Consider the following 19973-nt stretch of genomic DNA (forward strand, 5'->3'; position numbering starts at 1 on the left):
GTTCTTAATTGAGTTTTAATTACATAGCCTGAAAGATTTTAAGTTAACTTTTTTTTGCATGAAGCTGGAAGAAATAGAGTAAATTAGGAATTATGAGATTTTTCTTCTTTGACCTCACTAAGAATAGCATACCATTAAGAACATAACATATCAAACCAAGACTCGTAATCAAAGTCTTATAAATAGTTCATCTGGGGATTCCTTGGCATGGAACCTGGTTATTATTCAGCCCCCGGTTGTTCAAACGATGGATAACACTATCTGCCGGATATATCACTATCCAGTGGATAAGTAATAGTGAAACCAATTGCACTATCCAATGGATAGTGACTTATCTGGAGGATATTTAACAATAATTAGTATCACCCAACTAGTGGACTAATGCAAATCCTGCATTTTGATTCGCTACGCTACCAGGGGACTATTATTGATAGTCCTCAAGTAGCGAAAAGCGTGACGCTTTCTTTCTTCATATTCCCAAATAAACATTTCTTCAACTTGCATTTGCTAACTTTATTATTGCCTTTTCAGTCCGACTAGTTGGGTGATACTAAAATAATTAGACCCTTCGCCCTCAAGGGCCACGGGTCTAATTGTTAATTATTCCATGAGTGGGTGTTGGATATGAGATGGTAAAGAGCCAACCAGACATGTAGCATGGAGACTCATATCCAGCAAGTACGAATGGAATAATAAAATTGTTAAATTCCAAAAGTTTGGAAGTATGATATACGAGCGAAAAAAGCAAGAAAATCTGAGCAAAAGCAGAAAAAGCTTGATAAAGAGGTGATGTTCTGTAATACCTTGTGGCCAGACAGATGCAGGCTCATCACAAAAACATCTTTTTCCATTCATGTACTTCTAAACGTTAGAATTGAATGAGATCCAAACTTTACACAAAAAGGTTTTTTTTTTTTTGCTTTTAATTAATCAGAGAGAAATTTCACTTTTTGGCGAAGAAAATTTTAGCCTAGCAATGCTTAGTGCAATCAATTGCCATATAAGGTCAAACTAAGGTATATGAGATGATAACCCAGGTTGAGGGAACCAATCAGATCACAAGAAGTGCATTAACCATGGTTGAAAATTTAATAGATAGCATTATCCATCTTTTGAACAACTGGCACCAGATGATAAAGTCAACCTGCATGGGCCCAGTCATTCAAATTATGGCTTATTAAACTAGTACTAATCCTGGATTGCAGGAAACTTAAACTACAGTCTACTACGAATAATAAAACCACTGATCTGTGGAATGGGCCTGAATTATTGGGTGATTGCCCCACCCACTTCAGTTAACATTTTGATGAAATTCCTTTCCCACGGTGTGAGCAGGAGCCAGCTTTCGCCGTCAAGGTCTACTGGAACGACCACAACAATGGAAAGATATGATTTCAAAATCACGAGTCCCGGAGGGAAATGGATAAAATTGTTCTTGTGCAGCAAAGAGGTTGCAACTGTAAGCATCAGACTCGCTATTACTTCGAGTGAAAGAAAGGTTCCTTGGCCTGAAAAGTACTGTAGTGTCGAACACAACACTTCTCCAAAATTTGAACTATTTTCAAGCGATAGTGGGCAGGGCAGTGACTCAATAATTTCGACCCAAATTTCCACAGATTGGTGGTTTTCGTACTTTTTTCCGTTCAGAACATTTTTAGTCCTCAGTCTCGACACAGACTAATGCTTTCCTTCAGCATGAAAATTACGATGCAAAGGCCTTTTTGACCGGCAAAATTCACGCCTGGGTTTGTATTCAATTGTGGATTAGTGTTAATCAGCTTTTGAACAATTAGGCCCTGTTGTGTGAGCATCATTGCCTTGTATGCATCTGTGGTGGTCAAGTCTGCTTAGCAACTTTCCCCAAGCTAGTTGGCTTGTTTGCCTAAGTTGTCATCGCTTGCTTAAACCAATTCTCTTGTCCACTCTGGCACAAGCTGTTTTGCATTCAGCTCGTAGTGCTGGGGAGGTAAGTGAGGTTGTTTATGTCACGCAATCCGGAAATCGTATCGTCTAACCGAGCACAATGCGGTGTTACCCTCAATTACGCCATCTTGTGTTTTGTTTTGTGTTTTCTCTCGTGTGGCACCTCTTATGTAAGCACATTTCAGTTATCGTACTCTACCCAGGAACAGGGACATTAAACTAAATTAAACTCCTTTTGATTCACTATTGGTTTATCATGTATCCAAGGCTCAGTGGGGTCTGCATTAAGATCCAAACAACCTCTGTATTTTCACTCTTACACTTCATTTGTATTAAGTGTAATCTCCTTGTATTTGTTTAATTAATAGATATTTTAAACGATGCTATATTTGATGAAGATCATGATGAACTTGTCATAGTGAAGGACATCGAAATGTTTTCATTATGTGAACATCACCTTGTGCCATTTATGGGGAAGGTGAGAGTCAGTGGGTTGAATAACTTCTCTTATGTGCTGCAATCTTTTGACCATAAAGAAAGAAACTATTTTATGGATCATTTTGGGTCAATTTGACATCACAACATGGGTTCTTGAAAATTATTATTATTATTGTCAAGGTCTTTATTGAAGATTCTCCAAAACCTAGGGCACCCAACAAGCAAATTAAGCCAAAAGCCTCTCAGAGACATTTCTAGGTTCCTTGTAATGTATTGACACTCGCGTCTAAAGAGATGTTTTTATTACCTAGAAGAATTTGATCTGTTCTTATATCTGAAAATTAAAGTGTCCAAAACCTTTAGGGAATGATATTTTCATTTCGGAAATTGCCAGCTGAACGTTATCTTCTAAGAACTTCCCAGCAAACCATTTCCTCTTCTGAAACTGCTAGGTGGCCTTTTTTAGTGCCAAAAATTGCAAAAAGATCCCCTCTGAAGATGTAAGGAACTACTTTTTCCTGGTTGCAAATTTTTTAGGTGATGTTTGAGCAAAGAAATCTATAGCTGTTTGGCGATGTAGAACCGAAATTCTTAGAACAGTTTGACTCTCCCGAACACAGATATATATCCCTGAAGAGTATTGTTGAGTTCCCCTCATCTAATAATAGTCGATGGAAGTTCATGATGAAGATTCAAATCCTTCAATCTCATTTGACCACAAACTTTCACGTTGCTTCAACCTTAATTCGAGAGTTCATTTTGAACATGTTCAAACTTTTCAAAACAGTCAATGATAGTTTTCTGTTTCTCCACCTTCTTGCAAGTTTACAAGTACTTTTTAAACTAAGATCGTTCATTTAATAGGTAGTCTGCTCTCAAAATAAAAAAAGAAAATTATCCTTATCAGGGTTTTAAAGATCTGGCCTGTAGGGACTTTCACCCTGATGGAGTATTTCCTAGTCATAAATGAAAGGTTTTTCTATTTAGGTCCACATCGGTTATATACCTGACAAGAAAGTGGTTGGACTCAGCAAGATTGCAAGGTAGGCTCTATTTTGTTTAAATTTTGTACTTAATGAATCAATAATAAAATAATTTGTTATTCTCTGTTATGAAAGTTTTGTTTGTCATAAAGACTTCATCAATGTTTGTCTTTTGCAGGATTGTAGAAATGTTTAGTAGGCGGTTGCAAGGTAAACAAAACTAAAACATGAGCTTTTTATTTATTAAAAGTGTGAAAAACATTTTTCCGCGCACCAGTGGCTCAGTTGGTTGAGCATCAGGCTGCCATGCGGGAGGTCGTGAGTTCAACTCCGTCCGGACAACACTCAGGGTCTTAAAATAACTGAGGAGAAAGTGCTTCCTTTGTAATTACGTCCACAAATGGTTAAGACTTTCAAGTCTTCTCGGATAAGGACTAAAACCGTAGGCCCCGTCTCACAACCCTTGAATGTTCATAACCCAGCGGGACGTAAAAGAACCCACACACTATTTGCAAAGAGTATTGCATGGAGCTCTCGGTGTTGTGGTCAGGCCTCATTTCGTTCATTCATGTGCTGGGTGAGATCGCTAATGGACTGATAGCGGCTGCCAGCGGCGCCTGTATATGCTGATGTCCAATCTCACCCATAGATCACTTGCTTGTAAAGCACATTTGAATATGCCAATAGTAAATGTGCAATATAAATTCATTACCGATTTTACCATTCCATTCACTACTTGCACAAATCCTATAATACACCTCTTTTACCCCCCAAAAATCTGCATAGGCATTTTTTTTCCACCTCTCGACCAAAATTACAAGAAATATCATTAACTCGTGTAGTTTTAGTTTGGTTTTGTGGCTCATGCCTTCACTCAGCAGGGACAAGGGTGAAGGGGAACACAATAGATTTACAAATTTATGAACAATTCACCTTTCATTTGTTTCCCTTTTTTAGCATCTAAGATCTTGTGTACGGCCACTTCAAAAATTCATTTTCTGGACACATTTTAGTCACCTGTATCAGGAGCCCATGCATAAGGAGCATACAACTTCATTGTATTTGTACCAACTGAATATCATCTGAAGTATTTGTTTGATACAATTTTAGTTCAGGAACGTCTAACAAAGCAGATTGCTGTTGCCTTATGTGAGGCCATCAGTCCAACTGGGGTAGCTGTGGTTATCGAGGCAACGTAAGTTAGTTAACTGAATTAATCGTTCCCGCGAGAAGTAATAGTAAGAGTAGAACTCGTATTATTATTATTATTATTATTAGTAGTAGTAGTAGTAGTAGTAGTAGTAGTAGCAGCAGCAGTAGTAGTAGTAGCAGCAGTAGTTGTAGCAGCAGCAGCAGCAGCAGCGGCAGTAGGAGAAATTAGCAGTAGTAGTTGTACTAGTCTAGTAGTACCTAGTCACAGGAGCGGTGGCAGTACAGGAAGTATTAGGAGAAGTAGCAAGTGTCGAGCTTACATAGATGAGCAGTAGTGTCGAGCTTACATAGATGAGCACAAGTGCAGTGGGAACAGGGTTGACACAGAAGTGAGAGTACTTGCATATGGCTAGGGTTGTATATCTGGACTCTACGTCATGTGGGCTCATCATCGTCATCTTTATTTAGTCAAGCAGGTAATGTAGTGATACAAAGCCACTGTGTAGTCATGTATCTAGGTCCTTCAGGGGTTTCCTTTTAAGTGGCCAGATATCCTGCAGTACCTTAAATCACATTACCATAGCCTTTTGGTTTGTTATCAGGTACATGCATTTCTTTTTAAACGAGCTTTTTGTCCCTAGGCACATGTGTATGGTGATGCGAGGAGTCCAGAAGACAGGCAGTAAGACAGTCACCAGTTGCATGCTGGGAGTTCTAAGAGAAGACCCAAGATCACGTGACGAATTTCTCTCGTTGATCAAAGACGGCAACAGGTTCTGACCAATTGCTGCAGAATTGTCCTGTTGGATTTTCAATGAATTTAGGTGTTTATTAGGTGTCTATTATTTATTATGCATTGACATTCTCTTTGCAATGTCGAGCTAAGGGAATATTCCTTTTTACCACCATCATCGTTGTCTTTATCCTTTGGCTTCAATGGAAGTTCCTCGCATAAAATCCCCCCACACGTCCCTATTATCTCCGGACTTTTTTTTTTAAATATTCTGGGCTTAACTCGTTTCAAATTCATTACCTCTGTGCAATGTTCTATAAGTTCGATGCAAGTGGTCTAGTGCCACGGTCAGTCTCTGTGTGTGTTTTTAACAGTCGTCGTACAAAAACAGGTTTACATAGTTTCTAAATTCGTTTGAACAGTTTTAATGGCTTCGACAACAAATACAAGTACAGAACACCAAATTGTCCCTTTACTTTTGTATTCCGAGGACTAAATTGCCACATGCCAACTACCAATGTCGGATTGTTCTTCAGCAAGTCCCCAACGACTGGTCCTTTGGTGTGTAGTCCTTTCCATCAACTTTTCACACATATTGACTTGATGGCCTTAGAGCATTGCACCGATTCGTCAGATTTCATGGGATAACTCCCTTGTTTCCTTTTTCCATATTCTTTGATTGCACGTGACGTCACGGCAGCCATATTGGCGGAAAGAACAATAGCGAAAAAGTCTGTTGGGAATTTGACTCTATTATTATGCAAAACTTAAGCTACATTTTTCTATTGTTTTGGCACCAACATGGCCGTCTTATCATGTGAGTGCAATCAAAGAATAATACCATAGGATATTGTACGCTGTACAACTAGCCATGAAAAATACGTAGTCTGTAACCAAGTTTTGGGGACACGATGGAGCCGTGAATACAATGCTGGATTTTGTTGTCCAAAGTGGCGATGATGACGATATTTAACAATTATGGTCAATTATTTAACAATTATGGTCAATAGCCCACGAGGCGAAGCCGAATGGGCTATTGACCCGTGGCCCTTGAGGGCGAAGGGTCTAATTGTTTTAGTATCACCCAACTAGTCGGACAGAAAAGGCAATAATAAAGTTAGCAAATGCAACTTGAAGAAATATTTATTTCGGAATAAAACGAAAGAAAGCATCACGCTTTTCGCTACTCGAAGACTATTACTAATAGTCCTCTAGTAGCGTAGCCAATCAAAATGCAGCATTTGCATTAGTCCACTAGTTGGGTGAGACTAAATACAAATAACTCATTGCTATACTTTTTTTTTTGCTATCATAATTGGAAAACCAAAATAAGCCGACGAATGACGTATTCTTAGGCCCTCCCAGGGGAAGGGAGGGGGGTGTCCTTGTTCCCTTTAAATAGTTGCCTGTGGTTCCTTGTTCCCCTTATTACTTTCAAACTTTCTCCCAGCTTTTTGATCCCTAAAATTGTTTTAAATTGTTTTTGTTCCCTTGTTCTTTAAAATATTTTGACATTGTTCCCCAGTTCAAATTAGCCATGTTCTGTGGGTTCCCCAAAACCCCTCTTCCATTCTGAACTTGAGAGTAAATTTCTCCGCCATGCGTATGGACCATGAGTTGGCTTTCAGCTGAACTGTTGCATAAGACCCCGCCTCAAAATAGTAAATCAATGGATCAAAGGTTTCTCTCGTCATGAATTAATGCTTTTTTAAAATAATGATCGACATAATGACATGGCACTTACTCTTTAGAAATATTGACGTCATCTTCCGGTCGCGACACTTACTCATCTTATTTTGCGATGTTTGTGTTTTTTTGCAAAATACCATCAAAACTTTGAATAAATTCATCATTTTCCTAAAAGTAAAGATTGTACGTTCGATTTATTTTCTTTGGAGTTAATTATAACATAAGTCGAAAAAATGTATTTATTCTCTCAAAGGTAAATTTTGCACTTTTGTCCATAAAGCAGGTATTTTTGTTAAATAGGAGAGAACAAGGCCTTACTTTGTACAACATCGTTTCGTATCGGTACGGCTTTGTTTCCTGATTGAGACGACTCTTAGTGGACTTGTAAAGCGTGGACAAGTTAATCCCGAGCACTTGATCTGCGTTATGGTATGATAGGAATATTCATACAAAGAAATACAGTTTCGAAGAGACCCGGTATAATGCAGCAAAGATGCATACATAATGTAATGACTGTCAACGATCTCTCCCAACCTGTAATGAAAAATGAACAATAAAAAGTGAGCTGCTAATGAATCAGTGTCTTCGCCTTATCCTGTATGGTCCTTTATTTAAAGACGGCGACCCAACGCCGAAAAGCTTCTTTTTACGAGGTCACTCAATCGCAAGCTTTTGGTCTTTGTAGTCGAACCTCGCATAATTGCAACCACTTTTCGTGAGAAGCGACAACCTACATTTGATGCAAAGGTTGAGGTTTGAGGTTGCTTAAGGCGCTGTTACACTGTGCAATTTTTTGTGCAACTTGTCTCTCAACCATGCAATTGCGAGACGAGTTGCACAAATCATTGCCCAATGTAACATACCTTGCCGTGAACGGCCAAAAGCGTTTCGAGACCAGGTGCAGAAACCGTTGCGGAAAGTAGAATTGACTTCTACTTTCCGTAACGGGTTGCAACGAATTCTTTTAGCATTGCGCAGTGTAACTCTGTGCTGCAAGTTGTGTCGCAACGGTTTGTGGCACCAGCCAATGAAAATGTTCCTTTAACCTCATGTGATCACAAGTGTTGCTTCAAACGTTGCTCAGTGTAACTTGTAGAAATGGCGTTGCGAGACAAGGTGCACGAAAAAATCAGTGCACAGTGTAACAGCGCCTTTAGAAAAGGTCCGACTGCATTTTCAACTGACAAGAAAATATGGAAGTAGTATTTTAATTTGTCACATCACATCTCGGTAAAATGGCAGAAAGATCCATTTTTTTTTTCTTATTCTCATGTAAAGGTAGTGACGATACTACAGTAACCGTCAAATTTCTCTCTCTCCTCATCTTTCGGTAGGTTTGAAATAAACGTAATATTCGCTTGTGGATTTTAATTCTCGCGTTGTCCACACTTAATCTAAGAAACATCATCAACTCTTGTAAATCATTAAAATAGTACCTACTCCCACAGCCATGCAATGTCCTCCAAATTTTATGATACTGACAACTTAACGTCAAAATTCCAAATCTTCTGCTAAAAAAGACTACGTTTTACAGGTCCTCATCTTTGATGTAAAGTCAACCAAGCGAAAAAAAAGGAAGTTTTGAAGAAGCTCTCGTGGGTCGTGGTCTGTTTGAAAAATTTTAAATCAAAACAAAACATCTGCCATTGTTCACAAAATGTTCTATAAAATCTTTGGAAATGGTTGAGAAACATAACTGTCAGTGAAAACAAAAGAAAAGAAATGTGACAACTATTATAAACTGAAAGCTAGCCCAAAATCAAAATCTTGAAAGCGTAATATTTCGGTGGTCGTAAGATCACAAACAATGGTTTAAGTGGGCGAGATCCTCTGTGTATACTCCTACGGATCACAACGGCAAAGTGAATAGAATAGTAAACGTATTTAGAATGCCCTGCAGCAATGGGGTTATTTAACGCGTGGGCTGTTGAAACTTTGTGACTAATCGGAAAAAGTCACAATATAATGATGACATCAATATGACGTCATTACAGGTCTGAACACAATGTTTTGACCATCAAATTGGTTACAAGTGATGACTGTTTTTTTTTTGATGATTCTGCCGCTTGGATTGTCAAGACATCCTTGGTAGGGATCCCATGGTGATAATGAAGTTTATCTTAGTTCCAAAGAAATATTTCGCTGGGATAGAATTTAATAATATGCGATTTTATTAATAGCAAAAGCTATTGAAAAATATAGTTAGTTTATATACAATTCAACTGATAACAAATCATTTAAAATAATTGGGTTTTAGACTTATCGTCGCTCGAACCCAAGAATATAGAAGAAAGTAAGATTCAACTCGGTCAGAATAAATACTGTTTTTGAGCAAGAAATATCAAAGAAATATGTAAAAGTAGACCATGGAAAAAAGCGATGAAACATCAAGATAGTTTCCTTTGAAAAGAAAATGCCTTTTTGACAAATTTTCCTGTCTACTATAAGACAGCTGGACATCAACAATCTTTCCAGGGGTTTCAATAACTTCTGAAATAGCCGTCCATGATAGCCCATTGAAGGCGGCAGTTTGACAAGTTTATGATAGCATTTTTAGTGAAAATCAAGGCAAACTAGCCGGCGGTGAGAGGCAAAGCAGGTGGCGGTACACCGCCGGTAACCGGCTTCTATTGAAACCCCTGCTTCCTCTCTCTTTTGAATCGTCAAGAACCCACGCAGATCACGTCCTCCAATAGTTTTTTTTAACTGTTGGCTTGCTTTTATTATTTTCCTTTCCCGCTTTTTTTCCTGGAAAAGAGGATGCTTTTCTGTTCGAACGGGCATTGACATGCGCGGTAGTTGGCTTAACGCTGTCTATCATCCAGTTCTAGTTGTCGATTAATTGCTATCGCAGATCAAGGCGCAAAGGTCAATTGGGCTCTTTCCTTTATCTTTTATCCAGTTTTTACTCTGATCTGTGAAACACATTGTGCAATTAATTCTTTTTGGCCAACGAACAAATATTACTGACAACAGCCATGGACTAATTTCTCAAAAGGAACTTGAAAACTTGTTCCGGTCGACTAATTTCGTAGTTCCACTTTAGATAGTTACTTTACAAACACGCGTCATCAAAATGTAAAAATAGCTTTATATATGCCAGGGCATGTTATTATTAAAAGGGTCAACATATTCAAGAGTTTACGGTATATTCGTAACTCTACCCAAAATAAACTCTTTTAATCACCCATGAAAGAAATGGAATATGTCATATTGTCGCCTCCGGTGATCATGTAAATTGACAGTTTCATGTTTGGTCTTCCCGATCAATCGAACACGAGTAAACAGAGTTGGCATATTTGCGCCTGATCGATCTGAACAGCTTCCAAGGGTATACTGTCACGCGAAAGTTCAAAACTGAGCTTTATGTGTCTCTTCGGTAAAATAAGGGCGTCGAACCACTTTAATTCGTTAACCATTGCCTGTCATTGATGCCTTATGCTTCTATGGATCGATTGGTTTTTTCGCCGAATGATCACAAAACAACGGCTCATGTAAATGATCACTATATTTGCCCTGGATTGAGAAGACCCTCCTTAGAGGTAAGTAAGGTGTTTTTTCGAATGAAAAAGAGTAACTTCATGATGATCAATATTAATGTGGTGAAAGCACAGCAGTTTTTTAAAGTATTTTTAATGAACTTAAATATGAGTAATTTTAAAATAGCCTTAGCTAAAGACTTCAAAACTTGAGGCAAAACTGTACTTTTCCAATTTCTTTTTTATTTTGCTTGACAGAAGCTACAGTTCTGTTTTATGTCCAATGAATGGAAACTACCTTCGCAGTTTTGTCGGTTCATTTCTGTGATGTAAAAATGTGTAAAAAATGTGTAAAAAAGATGCTGAAAGAGCGAAAACGCCTTGTGGTCACTGACGCAATCCAGTTGCATTAACGTGGGCGTTTAACAACTTCCTTAGCGCAGAGACTGCAGAAATTGACTTGATAATTGTTCAGCGGGGAATACCCGTGCATAGAAAAGGGGTGAATTTCCTTCAAGACAAAAGATTTACACTAAAATTTGTTTTCTCTTCTTAAACTCTGCAATTTACGCTTGGCATCGGTTTTAACGATAAAGCTTTGAGGAAGATAAAGTGGACTGAAGTCATGTGGCTGCCTCAGCATTAATCGAAATGTAATGTATGCAAATTGACCCTGGCTGGCAGAAATAAATTAATATTACTGATGTGCACCAGGAGGTTGCCAGTTAACCTTTAACGTTGCCCAACATCGAGTTGAAATCAGGATTACTTTAAAAAGTTAAGCCAACTGATTTGAACCCCTAGCATGCGAATGAAAATCCGACAAAGCAGCCACTTCCCGCTGCACATTTCCCCCGAGAAGTTCAAAGTGTGAAAACTTTAGATTTTGAACAAAACGAACAAAGTCAAGCTTTCCATAGCTTAGACTTCTTGGCGCCGCAGTTTCTCTCACGGACCAATACTTCTCAATTTAACCACGGACTTTGAGAGAAGATGGCTCCTCGCCATCTACACTTCATAAACACTACCTTATTTATGCCTCGAAATCAATATCATGTTGAGTATTCGAAACATGCACGCAACACACGGTTGGACAACTGATCAAATCTGCAGTCCTTCAATTTAAATCGCCAACGTACTACGCCGCATAGCTCTGTTCTAAGAGCTACGCAAGGATTTTACATATGCAGACGAAACTACTAAGAAAGCAGTCCACTTAAAATTGATCACAGTTCAGCTCTGTTTTGAGCTTTCCAATCTTGAATCAAACTTAAATATATTCCATCTTTCTCTCCGGCCGGGAAAGCGTGCTTTGTTTCGTGACTTCAGTTAATTTTCTGTTCCGTTTTACGGCCTTTCCATGCAAAGGTATTTTTCTGATAAGAAAACTTATAGCTACGGGTACAGTGGCCTTAGTAGCACTCCGTTATTATTTTCTACTTGTTAAAAAAACCTCCTTCCCTCCGTCCGTGTTCTTTCGATGGTCCAAGTTTTAAACGGTATTACTTGCCGAATTGAATCCAAAGCAATCATGTCCTGACGACTTAAATTTTCGGAACGACTTATCTACTCCATTTCCAAAGTCCAGCCACAAATTTCATGATACAGAAAGAAAGTTAGTTTGTCTGAAAAGCAGATTTTGTTATTTTGAGAGGTAAGCATAACTCAATAGGAACATAGAACAATCAAATTGAATAAAATAAATGGCATAGCTGACTTTGTCACTGAGTTAAGAAACAGGGTTATACGACTCCTCTACTATGTACACTCAGCGATTTGCAGAAAACTGCAGGAAGACATGGGATGTCTGCCTATGACTGTCCGGTTTTGGGGTGGAAGTGTGAGGAGTTTTACTCCAGGATGGGATTTAGAGTTTGGTGGACATAGAGCCGTGACCTTCGTCATGCGTTGATGCAGCTCTGCATGGGCACTCTTCATGTTTTAATTGGCTTGATATTCGCTTTGTAAGTGGAAGAATGATTAAGACTATTACACTTACTCATCCGGATTCAAACGGTCATCCATTAGTTGAGTGACACTGAGCTTTGCTTGTGATACAACGTTCTTTTTTTTTATAGTCCGAACCCATAGTTTTAATTCCTTTCTGAAAGGGGTAATGTAAAGCAAATTAAACGGAGATGATGTTCTTCATTTCATGATCAACATTTTACCAAGGTAAAGGATTTGTCTTTTGGAATCACTAAAAGCGGCTTTTTCTGCACTTGAACCGATCATTTTCTATGAGTTGTCTGCGGTCCACAAATCTCTACGACGATGGTGAGAGAGATGACGAAACAGACGACGACGACGACAACGACGACGACGACGACGAGTTGATGACGATCACGACAACAACGACGATGTCTATTAAAGGGCGAGTTCGATTGCCCTATTCCGGAAAAAGAATACGTGGAGTGATGATGAAAACGGTATGTTTGGCGCGTTTCAAAGCAGCAAGGATAATAAAAATATGGGATCATATTGGATTCCTGAGCAACAGAGCCCGATCATTTTTTACAGTCTGCCTAGAAAATTTGTTTAAAATAGCGTTTAAGCGGACGTTTGACAATTTTAATGTGAATCTCCGTAAAAACGAAGGATTTCTAACTTATATCCCGTGTATTCTTATTCCGGAATACGGTCAATCGAACGCACCCTAAGATGACGACGACGACGTTGATGATGATGATAGCAAGAATGGATTTGGATTTCTGTCCGGGATTTTTATTCCTTGCCATTATCACTTGTCAGTTATCATGGGGATCGCTATTTTTATGTCAGTATCATGCTTTCGAACTGAATTCTCATGGAAGCAAACAGACATCTGCAACATCTCGAGAAAAATTTCCCTTTCGACCGGTCTGGCAAATATCAAAACGGATGTTTTTTAAAAAAGAAATAGTTTTCCCTCCTTATATAAGGTTTTGTTCTGTATCCGATAGTTTAGCTTTGATGATGCTCCGTGGAAGCTTCTAGTTAAAAGGGCGGTTGGTCTGCGTGATGTTGCCTGTTTGTCGAAATAGGAAAAGTTATCTGGGCCCTCTATTGTGACCTCGCTTCTGGAACAACCTAGACAGAGATGCCATTCATACACGCAATTTTAGAGAAACAAATCGAAGAGGTTCCAACCGAAAAGTAAGCCCTGACTAACGAAGGGCGAACTAATCTTATTCTTTGTCTTGGTAAGTGTTGATGCATTTTATTGTTATACATCACTATAGGGACTGAGTATTCATAAGAGCTAGACTGTCAGCGGTTGACAATGCCAGAATTCAGTGACAGTTTCAAATAGAGGTCTGGGAAAAGCCACATGATCTTGCATGTATTCTATTAATTGTGCCTTTGTATTATTGAGTCAAAGATGTAAAGATAAACCAACGCCACAGAATCATGGCACGACTGTTTCGCTTGTTACATCATCGTTCACGGTTGGCAGCCGTATTTTAGGTGAAAATGGACGCTACAGATAGTAACCGGCTGAAGTATTTTTTAAAAATGAATATCCGTGTTCTTAATTCGCACATTAAAAATTTATTATGGCGCTTAGACATTACAATATTTGTTAAACAACAAAACTGCTTTTAGTTCTTGGCAACGATTAATTGGAAATAGAGGAAGCTTCGATGAAATGTTGACTGGTTTTGATGAGACGGCGGTAAGATACGTAAGTCCCATCAGTGCACCGATTTCAATACTCCAGGCAATTCAAACGTGAATAGCGGTTGAGCCTTCTGCAAAAGAGTCAGGCGCCTCTTAAAGCAATTCCCAGTCTTGCCCCAACACATGTATAGTCCTTTTTCCGCCCTGAAAACTCGAAGCCGGACGTCTTAAACTGGGACAACCACGTTGAACGATGAAGTTGGCTTGTTCAGTTAAAGCGAATTTTAAAAGATCATTTTCCATACCTTTATTCAAAAATACAATCAAGCATCGCCTAGTTCTTTCTAGTAAACCATGATAGTGGAAAGAAGAATACGTAATCACGGTTTTCCAACAGGAATTCATCACCTCATTATAACATTTTATTCAAGTCTTTGCCTTGACTGTATTTTTCAATACCGGTAGTTTGTTTTTAATTTTGTAAGGGAGAAAAATTTGAAACTTACCTTGTCGAAATTTTCAGCCAGAAAAAACGCTCCCGAAACTTCTAGGTGACTTTCTTAGGGTAATACTCCGTTAAAAATGGGCAATTATACCATTTTTTTAGTGTTCGAAAATCCTAGGACAGGCAGTCTAGCAAAAAAATTTACAAAAAATGTTCCGAAAATTCTAGATCTCAAGTCGTCTTCCGAACAGATATTTTCCGAAAATTGACGTTGGGTGCTCCTGGTAATAAAACTCCTGATCACTTCAGGAGCTACAATTGTAGCCTGCCAAGCTGACGTGATATTTTACCGCCTGGGTCATTATTTAAACACTCGCGAGTACGATGATTTTGGCAGCGAGTGGGCTGCGACCAGCATGGGGACTAGTTACTTTCACTGGCTTATCGGGTTCAACAGTTACCGGCAGTAGAGAAGTAAATTTTAAATTTTAAAGTAGTTAATCGTATTAGTTCATTAAGTTAGGGTCGGGTCGCACTTGAGACAAATTTCTGAAATGTCCCAAGATTTGCCGACAATGTTTGTCTTCGAACTTGTCCGAGACAATAGACCAATTTCGATATATTAAAATTCAGTCCAAAACAAAAGGCATCATCTCGAAGCTCTGGGGAATAAACTCGTACAATTCCTTACATTTATTCCCCAGAGCCTCGAGATGATGTCTTTTGTTCAGGACTGAATTGTAATATATCGATACTGGTCTATTAAAACGTTGGGTTTTAGGGTCGCATCTGTAGAGGTAAAAACGCAAAGTAAACATAGGACCTGTCCGTGAATAATTTCACGAGAATAATTCTCACTTCCCGCTTAACGTGGAGAATAGAAACGGCCGCCATGAATCAGCGCCAGATCGCTCTGTTTTTCGTTTTTTATTTCTATGTCCTGAACGTAAATGCAGCTAACGATGCTCAAAGAGTAACTCTTCCATCTTGCCGAAAAGGCACCAAATTAATAAAAACTGTCAACAGAATTAACCATTGTATGGTAATGTGAAGTGCCGTCTTCTACTTATGTAAACCATGTGACTGAGCGTTAGCCCTACTAATGGGATTGGGCCCAAACAAGGACAGAGAAAAACTCTGTTGTTGCCAGCACAAAGGTGTTCGGCGAAAATTGCTGCAGATTTCCGCTTTGATGGTGGCTCCAAAACAACTGCTCTGGCCTATACCGGCCTTATGCTTCATTTGAGTTCATCCGGTCTAAATCTCTGTCCCAAGAAAAACGGAAAAGTTGCTTATGATCAGCCGTGACGGAGCATTGCGAAGGTCACAACGAAAAGTGAAATGTGAAGCGAAAAGAAATTAAAGGTTCCTGAAATGACTGACATGTGAATCCCAAGAAAAACATTTTTGTTTGTTGTTCGCGAACAGTCGTGCTCTGAGGCAGGACAACGGCGCTGCTGAAGATTTGTCCACGTGGACAAGTTTTTGTCCTCGTTGAGACAAGTAGGTCGCACTTGTCTTGGTCAACTGATTGAAGGAATTTGACGTATATTTTAGTTATCAAAACAAACTTATCTCAGTTTTGTCCTAAGTGCGACCCATGCGATAATTCGCATTTTAGAATCGTAATTTATTAGAATGTTTTTAGAAATGTATTGATTGGACGAGTAGTTAATTTGTTAAGTACACGATCTCACAAGCCTTTTAGCTTTAATCGTTATCGTGTACAAGATAAAGATTCTATTCTGTAGAGTAACTTTGTGACGAACATTGTGTTTTCACAATAATTCATTAAGTGGATGTTCAAACACTGATCACATGAAACTTTGCATTGAGATAAACTATAATATCAGACAACAGACGTATTGTATCAAACACCAAGAAAATTGAAATCGAGACGAATTCTTTGGAATCCGAAATAAAGTCCATGAACAGTCGGAATCCCGACCGGTACGGATTTCGGACACTGAAACTAGATGACAGGCTGTTCTGGGAAACCCATATTTTGTATGGAAAAAGAATACAAAGCCGAGGTAGCACAAGAGACTCGCTGAATGATAGAAAATACTAAACTACCGAAAATTTGACCTCCTTAGTCAAAACACAAATGCTTTTAAAACCCCGGTCTACGTTGGTCGACGTTCACTGATCAGTTCAAGTTACATGATTCCGAATTAGGTGCAATTTATATACACCACAACAGGTAGGCCTTAGAGAAACTGACTGAGTCACGAAAAATAGACGATTCTGATTCAATTTATTTAGATTCTTGTTTGTGTGACGGCACTGTGATTTGTGTTGGCGGCTATCTCTCCCTTTATATCCCGGCAATTCTTATGTTTATAATATTGAGTGGACTTGCCCCAGAGTATTTGCAACATTTGTTTTCTATTCGCAACCCTCAATACAATTTTAGGAAGTTTGGAAAAGAAGCTGAATTTACCCAACCCGCGTACAAATTACCTAAAGAAAAGTTTCAGTTATAGCAGGGTATCGCTATGCAACGCTGCTCGCGCTTGCAATTCGTACAACTGATTCACTAGATCTAGGGGTTTAAAAGGGAAATCAATAAATTTTATGGAAACGAATGGTTAGGCTCCCACACGGCAACCTTGTAAAACAATATTTTTAAAATTTTAACTAAGTACATGTACCGAGATTATTGCACAATAGATAATGTGTAAATACTGAAGGTTTTACCGTGTTTAATTAAATAACTAAAATAAAGTAAAGTAAAGTTTATCTCATGGTGATAAGAGCCATAACTCCATTTTCTTTTTTTTTCCTATTCTTTTAAAATTAACCAAAGCTGGCCATACAGCTGGCTTTTTTGTATTTCTAATGATATCAGTTCGTCTTGACTTCTGGGATTAAACTAATTGACCGTTAAGTCAAACCATCCGAGAAAAAAGGATGAGATATTCAGTGACCCCGTACATATAGAAAATCGGGACGCTTGTAATTTGAAGATGATGTCTGGAGAAGGTTCTCTCTTAATTGAGGTTTTCTGGTGGTTCTAAAATCTTAGTTAAGGTTGGTTGCCTTGATTTCCTATCTGGAGAAATATTTTGAAATACAAACAAATCTTCAGCCATGCGCCTCGCTTTGCTTTGTTCACAAAGTCTACAAATTGGTACCAGAGACCGGCCGACACTTTTGCTCATGCGCTGACGCAAGAAATCGATAGGCGCACAAGAAAATTAGCTAGGTTATCTGAAATCATAAAAAGTAGGTGGCGGATAAAGCAGTGAAATGTCACAGAATTTGTGAAAAACACGAGGCGAGGAAACGATAACAACAGTTGGAATAATACAAATACTTGTTCAATCTTTATTTTTAAAAGAACAGGTGGCTCAGCCAACGATAAACAGAGAGAATATAATATAGTTACCGTGAAAAGTGCCATGTTTTGAAAACTGAGGGTGAAGGGAGAAGTCGATCACTGACTGCGCAAATAACAGGGCAAATCCATTTTGACAGCTTAAAGGTCGTTGCCGGCTCTTAAAACCCGCAAAAGAAACTGCTGCTTAGCAAATTGATTAAGTTACCTTTCATTTATATTCCAAATTATCATTTCCAGATTTGCACTGTTTTTACGGCCAATAATCAAGCAAGATCGAATAAAACCAAAGCTTTGCATTTGAAAAAAGACTCCGGCGGCCTTTTTTTTTCCAATTTTGGTTTATTTTGTTTCAATTTAGTCTTCAAGATCCACTTCATTCAGATGAAGAAGGAGGAGCAATATAGGATTATTTGGTAGAATACTAAGGCCATTTATATTTTAAATAATATGTAGGAATTATTCTAAGTCGCTAAGGCCCTTTCCATAAATGTTGTCACAGTTTCTGAGTAAAGTAAGTTGTTTGTTTTTTTTGTTCCATTGCATTCACCATTAAAATAATTAAATCTCCAATGAAGAGAGCCTCATTTACTTCAAACGCCTTTTGCCGCCCCCGCAGAATAAAATGTTGATAAACAAGTGCAAAATTCAATCATTGCTTTTCATAAACTTTGAATAATCTCACTCCCACAAGACTTGACAATAGGCCTCGTGGGTCATGGATAGTGGGTCACGTGATAATTTTCCTCCCCTATGACGTGTATCGTTTTGTTGTGATTGGCTCAGGCGGTTTGATATGAAAGCGAAGCGAGCTTCATGCTCTTGCAAGACAAGGAGCATGTAGAAAAGGTGAAAATTATCGCGATTTTAGGCAAATTTGATGCCCTTCACATCGGCAGAGATGTCAAGAATAGGTGTCGAAACCATCGAGGAGGCTCTCGGACCTGTGTAGAAAGCTGGTGAGCTCGTTTATGGCGATAAATACCGGTAGATTTACAGACACGTTAGTCCAAAGGAGGTGATTCGAAGGTGAGCAATTTATGACCTTTCGCAGCACTGTTGAAGTATTCTGTGAGGTTTTGTGGGAGCAAAGAATTTCACTTTTGTTGTTGTACGCTAAGCAGAGGTGACCAAATTTAGTGGAAGTTCTTGCTTTAAGCTCAACAGCTGTATTATTCTGTCAAAACAAAATGATTGTTTTAGTGCAAAGGAGTGCGTGTAGGCCTCGTAATTTGTTGTAAGCTCATGCTTTGTTTACGGTACGAATGGGGACTTTCGAAGGTGACTTTCGAACGTGTTACAGTAGTAAAAGGGCTGTTCTTCTTCGGTTCTGCCACAGAGGTGGAGATATGAGCCGTTAGTTACAAAATTTAGAAGGATTAAGTGCTGCGAAAAAATTTAGAAGAAATGTTGTGTGTTTTGTCAAATAGACTTCCCCTTTCGTATTGAGAAAGCTGTGCGAATTCTGTCACCTCAACAACTTGATATTTTCTCGGGGCGGAGTTTGAATTTTTTTTTTTGCAGCGAAACCCAAGCCGTACGTAGTCTTTATTGTGGATACGTGGAGTGAAACTACAGCTACGAGAGTTGTCTTAATAAACCGGTGTCTGATTGTCTCGAAAACAGCTTAGCTTGAGGGACGTATGCAAATTTGCATAGAGTTGTACCAACTCGCGCCACAGTCCTCATTCACAATCAGTCGAGAGGGCTGCCGACACCGAACTATTTATAATTGATGAATATATGCTCGTCTAGCAAAAAAAAAAAAGCAAACACGTGTTAGTCGAGGTTTGTTGAAAGAAATATTAGGAGGATATTATTTCTTTCATTACCCAGTTTACTTTCATGTGAGTTTGAAACTAAGGAAGACTCGGTTATGTTGTGCACGTGCTCAGAGGTATTTCGTGCGTTTTGAACTAAAACCAGTTAGTTTTGATCGATTTCAGGGTTTGTCCACATCAAGCGACATGAAACCGGCCCATCATACCTTATTCCGGGACCAAGTTAGCACCTTGGTTGAATGGTTTGCCAGTTGGAATGAGTGCGAACAGACCATTGCATTGTACACACTTCTAAAGAGAATTTCCACAATTCAGGCACGATTTCTGTCATTGATCTTAGAGCACACGTTTCGCGAGGATTCTTTTGAAGTTCAGGTGATGCAGAGACGTGCCAACGACAAAGGTAAGAA

General features: G+C 38.8%; 2 protein-coding genes across 6 annotated transcripts in view; both read left to right on the top strand.

Moving 5' to 3' along the window:
- Positions 1-7142, top strand: part of LOC137978410 (GTP cyclohydrolase 1-like) — a 20790-nt gene extending 13648 nt beyond the window's left edge. For all 4 annotated transcript variants that reach the window (XM_068825319.1, XM_068825317.1, XM_068825320.1 and 1 more), the window contains 5 exons: positions 2292-2401; positions 3349-3404; positions 3523-3554; positions 4455-4539; positions 5138-7142. In XM_068825319.1, the coding sequence (XP_068681420.1) occupies positions 2292-2401; positions 3349-3404; positions 3523-3554; positions 4455-4539; positions 5138-5276 (422 nt within the window). In that variant the 3' untranslated portion in view covers positions 5277-7142. The remainder of the gene's footprint in view (positions 1-2291; positions 2402-3348; positions 3405-3522; positions 3555-4454; positions 4540-5137) is intronic.
- Positions 7143-10149: 3007 nt separating this feature from the next.
- Positions 10150-19973, top strand: part of LOC137978678 (protein Smaug homolog 2-like) — a 28191-nt gene continuing 18367 nt past the window's right edge. Inside the window, exons 1-2 of one of the 2 annotated variants that reach the window (XM_068825692.1) lie at positions 10150-10460; positions 19729-19966. In XM_068825692.1, coding sequence (XP_068681793.1) covers positions 10350-10460; positions 19729-19966 — 349 coding nt within the window. In that variant the 5' untranslated portion in view covers positions 10150-10349. Of the gene's footprint in view, positions 10461-18352; positions 18812-19728; positions 19967-19973 lie in introns of those variants that run through there. The other variant, XM_068825693.1, reaches the window with a different exon arrangement.

Source organism: Montipora foliosa, chromosome 12 (genome assembly GCF_036669935.1).
Source record: "Montipora foliosa isolate CH-2021 chromosome 12, ASM3666993v2, whole genome shotgun sequence".
NCBI classification, from domain to species: Eukaryota; Metazoa; Cnidaria; class Anthozoa; order Scleractinia; family Acroporidae; genus Montipora; species Montipora foliosa.